Source organism: Chiroxiphia lanceolata (genome assembly GCF_009829145.1).
Source record: "Chiroxiphia lanceolata isolate bChiLan1 chromosome W unlocalized genomic scaffold, bChiLan1.pri scaffold_40_arrow_ctg1, whole genome shotgun sequence".
Lineage (NCBI taxonomy): Eukaryota > Metazoa > Chordata > Aves > Passeriformes > Pipridae > Chiroxiphia > Chiroxiphia lanceolata.
This window is the reverse complement of record NW_022476499.1, coordinates 47,090-52,343: the sequence shown is the minus strand read 5'-3', so window position 1 is coordinate 52,343 and position 5,254 is coordinate 47,090. Positions and strand designations below refer to the sequence as shown.

Sequence of the window (5,254 nt, the reverse complement as noted above, 5' to 3'; positions counted from 1 at the left end):
GCTGTGCTGGGCAGGGACTCTGCTGCCTGCCAGGGGCAGCTCTCAGCCGGCCCGGGGAGCTGCTGCCAGGGCTGGGGCACAAGGGCTGTGGGCAAGGAGCAAACCTGGCAGCTGAGGGAGGATCTTTTCCATGTCTCTCTGTTGCAGGGTCACACCTGCTCACAGCTCCACACCACTACACCATATTGAATGGAGAATTTTTTGCAAAGCTCACAGAAGACAGGGGCTACAGGGAAGGAATTAGTCCTGAGGTGTGTTTCCTGCTCAGGCATTGTAGCAGAGACATTGTTCTCTCAGGTCAGGAGGCTGCACTGAAATTCCAACTCTTTTACTCTCCGAGATGAATATTTCAGGCAGTCTCAGAGGTGAGCACAGGATCCTGGGCAGTGCTGAGCCTTCCCTTGGGGGTGGGCACTCTCCTGTCCCAGCCCTTGGCTTCCCTGTGGGAGGGCTCCTGTCCTGCTCTGTCCAGCACAGCTGCACCTCTGGGCTGGCACAGGGGACACTTCCCAGAGCTGCCCTTGGAAACAACATTGTCCTGCTCTCAGTACTGCATTGTGGATGTAGTTTTCAATATTTCTTTTTGTGAAATCAAAGTGAATGCAACACAAGGTAAAGAGCAGGGCAGATGGGAAACAGGCTGAAGGACTCTGCAGCTCTCCTGGCTCTACTTTAAACCACAGAGAACTGAGTCTCTTGTATTTTCTAAAAATTCTTCACATTAAAAATGAGAATATTTACTCCTAAAAAGATCACTCTACAGATTTAATGGTGGAACATATTTAACAGAAGAATTATTCTAAAGACAATAGAAACCTCTGTTCTGCAGACCACACTCTTGTGAGTCGGGGGGTCAGAAATGGAGCTTTTCTATTAAAGGTGGGTCACATCTGACATCCCCTGTGATCATCAGAGCTGTCACAAACCAGCTCCATGTCGCCACTGCAGCAGAGCAAAGCTGAGCCCTTGGCAGCACATGGGCAGAATTCTTGCTGCTCACACCACTCTGAGCCAGCAAAAGGGAAATACAAATGGTTTGGGGGGATTACTATGAAAGATGGAGTATCTTTGCTGAGAGGTGTATCTCCTAATTGTTCCCTGTCTTTTCCTTCTCTGAACAGACCCTGTGCTAAGGAACAGCAAATGTGGAACAGCAGCTCCATGGCCCAGTTCCTCCTCCTGGCATTGGCAGACAGGCGGGAGCTGCAGCTCCTGCACTTCTGGCTCTTCCTGGCCATCTCCCTGGCTGCCCTCCTGGCCAACGGCCTCATCCTCAGCGCCGTAGCCTGCGACCACCACCTGCACACCCCCATGGGCTTCTTCCTGCTCAACCTCTCCCTCACAGACCTGGGCTGCATCTGCACCACTGTCCCCAAAGCCATGCACAATTCCCTCCAGAACACCACAACCATCTCCTACAAGGGATGTGCTGCACAGGTCTTTCTCCTTGTCTTCTTTCTTGGAGAAGAGTATTTCCTCCTCACCATCATGTGCTACGACCGCTACGTTGCCATCTGCAAACCCCTGCACTACGGGACCCTCCTGGGCAGCAGAGCTTGTGCCCACATGGCAGCAGCTGCCTGGGCCACTGGGTTCCTCAATGCTCTGCTGCACACAGCCAATACATTTTCCTTGCCCCTGTGCCAGGGCAATGCCCTGGGCCAGTTCTTCTGTGAACTCCCACACATCCTCAAGCTCTCCTGCTCACACTCAGGCTACCTCAGGGAAATTGGGCTCCTTGGGGTTACTGCCTGTTTAGCATTTAGTTGTTTCATTTTCATTGTTTTCTCCTATGTGCAGATCTTCAGGGCTGTGCTGAGGATCCCCCCTGAGCAGGGACGGCACAAAGCCTTTTCCACGTGCCTCCCTCACCTGGCTGTCGTCTCCCTGTTCCTCAGCACTGTCATGTTTGCCTACCTGAAGCCCCCCTCCATCTCCTCCCCATCACTGGATCTGGCCCTGTCAGTTCTGTACTCGGTGGTTCCTCCAGCACTGAACCCCCTCATCTACAGCCTCAGGAATCAGGAGCTCAAGGATGCCTTGAGGAAACTGATAAGTGGGTGTTTTTCAGAAGTAATAAACTTTCCTTCTTCTGCGTGTTATGGACCTCATTAAAGGCCAATTGGGTTATGGACTTCAGTAAAGGCCCACCCTATCTTTTCTATTTTTTGCTCCTGGTAGAGGTGTTATTTTTGTGACAATTTGTTCACACCAGAAAATCTTTATATATATAAATATATATATATATATATATAAAGAGATATATAATTTTCAATTCAGTGTTTGCCTTTCTAGCCTGGCCCACAGGCTGTACAAATAGGGAATTGTACTCACTGTGTGCTTAAACCAAATAAAGAACTCTGCATTGACTTGTTTGCCTGACATCTTTCCTCTCTGACTTCTCTGCAGCTGCAGGCTCGGGGCCTCTGTGCAGAGCTGGGCCAGAAAAGAGTCCCAGCAGAGCAGCACTGCCAGGGAGCAGCAGCCCTTCTCCTGCATGGCCTCCTCTCCCTTCCCTTCCACACTGTCCTGCAGAGCCCTGTGTTGTTGGAGCCTCAGTGCTCTGGCAGTCGGTGCCAGTCCTGCTGCAGGACTGTCCAGGGACTGCAGGCAGGGACAGCCACGGGCACTGCTGGCCCAGAGCTGACCTCTGCAGCAGCACTGCCATCCTGCAGGGGCATCTCCTCAGGCCAGGGCCTCAAAGCTTCCATCTGCTTTCCACTTTGCTCTCCAGGATGTGCCCAACACAACGCCCTGCAGAGGAAAACAGCAGTGAGCAGCACAAGGGGGGCAGTGCTCAGGGTGGGGGCACCCAGCAGTGCCCTGGCACAGCCAGCGCCGCTGTCAGCACTGGCCTCTCACCCCAGGCCATTGGGCTTGTTCTTCCCTCCAAGGAGGGACAGCAAATGACCAGCTCAGGAGTCCATGTTTGCACTGCATGCACAAGACATGCCCATGTGTCACGGCTTGGGGCTGGGGGGTGGAAGGCTCAGACAAAGTTGATGGCAGAAGCTGTCTCGTTGAGCTACGAGGGGCAGAAAGGACCCCCTGCTTTCCAAATTCCTTCTCAGAGAGGAGCCTGGCTGTGGCTGGATCCAATCTCAGGCTCAGAGTTTGGATTAAATTGAAGGAATTATAGAGGTGTGATTCAATCACTGTCCTACAGGTTTTAGTGATGGTAAATCAGAAATATTTCTATAAAATGAATTGTTTATTATGACAAATGAACAGAAAATTGATCAGACAAATGAACACACAAAAGAACTTAAAGAGAATTATTTCCTGTACAGTACAAAAGCCAAAAACTTTTAGAAGTATAGTGTAAGATAGGATTGTGCAGTCTATCAAAGTCATTCTATTAAAGCAATTGGATCAAAGCCAGCAAAAAGAAACAGTCCTGAAGCAGAGATTGAGGTAACTCACCCCACAGCAACAGGGGGTAGTTCTCTCTCTTTCACTTAACCCCTGGGCAGTGACCATGAAGAGCTGTCCCTGCTTCATGGTAGAAGCTCCACACACTTCAAGGAAGTCTATGGAAGAATGTGTCACAGGAAAGTTGGACAGGGCTTTTATAGTTATCAAGGGTTTGACTGCCAGACATATTTGCAGGCCAGGGAGCAGCTTCTCTGTCAAATCCTGCTTCAGAAAGCAGGATGTGTGTTTGAAGTTTCATAAAGCATTTTGAGTTTAGCATAATTCAACATTAAAACCAGCACCTTGACACCAGCAGTAACTCACCACAGAGAGCTTGCATCGTTTGCATTCTCTGACCATTGTTTAGGTATTATCAGAGCAGAGCATCCTGCCAGAAATGGCCCCTTGATTCCATGAGGTTGCAAAAACTCTCAGGGTTCCTTTGGTTCCATGAGGCCTCTCAGTGTCACAACAGATCCTTGGTTCCATGAGGTTCTGGAGTGTCACAATGGCCCTGATGATTTGAGTTTCAACTATGTCCCAAGATTCCATTGGTTCCATGAGGCCCTGCAGTGTCACAATGGCTCCTTGATTCCAGGGTGTTCCAAAACATCCCAGCATTCCCTTGGCTCCAATAGTCTCCCCAGTGTCCCACCAGCCCTGTTGATTCCAGGAGGCCCTGCAGTGTCCCAATGGCCACTTGGTTCCATGAGCCACAGCGGCTGCCGCCGGCCTCTGTGCCCGGAGCCGCCGCTGCCACGGGGCTGCCGCACTCACCGCCGGGGTTGCCGCTCGCGCAGCCGCCGCTCTGCCCCGGCTGCACCGGGACCCGGCACCGCCTCGGGCCTGCGCTGCCGCCTCAGCGGCCACAGGCACAGAGCCATGGGGGGACCTTTGCTCTGACACTGATGGGGCCTGGCTTTGTTCTGCTTGGCTCTGGGCTTTAGGAAACTTGCTGCTCATTTTCATGCTCCACTGGAACAGCTCCTGAATTCCAAAGGTTTCCTAATCCAGGGGAGGGGTTTCTATGGCATCGAAGGGGCCGCCCCTCGGGACACATTGTCAATAAACCATCCAGCTGACTGGGATGGGTGTAAGAGATGGGGAACACCGGATAATCAGTCATTCCCTGAAAACCTTGGAACATTCCCTACCTGAATCGCAGCCCAAATGGAACAGTTTGGAAACAATTCCCAGATATTTGGGAACCTCCAGTCATTCCTGACACCAGGATGGAAATTCAGCAGAGAACTAAAGCCAGTCCCCTTGGGAGCCCACACCCGGCGGGGCTGAGGGAGGCCCTGGCAGCTCCCCAGCACCCCCCTCTCAGTGGGACACCTCTGGCAGCCTCTCCCAGCTCGGGAACCCTCCAGTTTGCAACACTCCAAAGAGCGGCGCTGATGGCCAGGACAATTCTGATCCCCCTCCACAAACACTCCGCCAGCTGGGACCCTTGTCTGGTGGGAAACACAAAGGGATTGGTGGGAGTGTTTCCCTGAAACAAGGAGAATTTGGGAGAGGGACCTTTCCACACCCAGCTCTTGATGTGTGCACACATCTCTGCCTGGGTGTGGGTGTGAATTGACTGTGGTGGGAATGTTGCAGTTTTGACTCTAAAATTCAGTCACTGTTAAAATTATAGCACATGCTATTGAATCACCTGATAACTGTTCAACTGGTCAATGATTAAGTGCTACTAATGTCTTTTGCCCCCTTGTCTTTGGATCCAAATCCTTTGCACCCTGACCCTCTTGCATCCCAAGGTTCTGTGTAAATCATTCCCTTTCATCAAAAGATGTATATTTTTCATGAACTCCACTTTAAAATCTTCCTGCTTAGC

The 5,254-nt window shown here is 51.4% G+C and overlaps 1 protein-coding gene across 1 annotated transcript; it reads left to right on the top strand.

Moving 5' to 3' along the window:
- Positions 1 to 1,143: 1,143 nt before the first annotated feature.
- On the top strand, positions 1,144 to 2,115 carry LOC116781297 (olfactory receptor 14J1-like). Its single transcript, XM_032676999.1, has one exon. The coding sequence runs from the start codon at positions 1,144 to 1,146 to the stop codon at positions 2,113 to 2,115; it is 972 nt and encodes a 323-aa protein (XP_032532890.1).
- The last annotated feature ends 3,139 nt before the right edge of the window (positions 2,116 to 5,254 follow it).

Coding starts and splice junctions, on each gene's coding strand:
- LOC116781297 (XM_032676999.1), top strand. CDS start 1,144: ATGTGGAACAGCAGCTCCATGGCCCAGTTCCTCCTCCTGGCATTGGCA.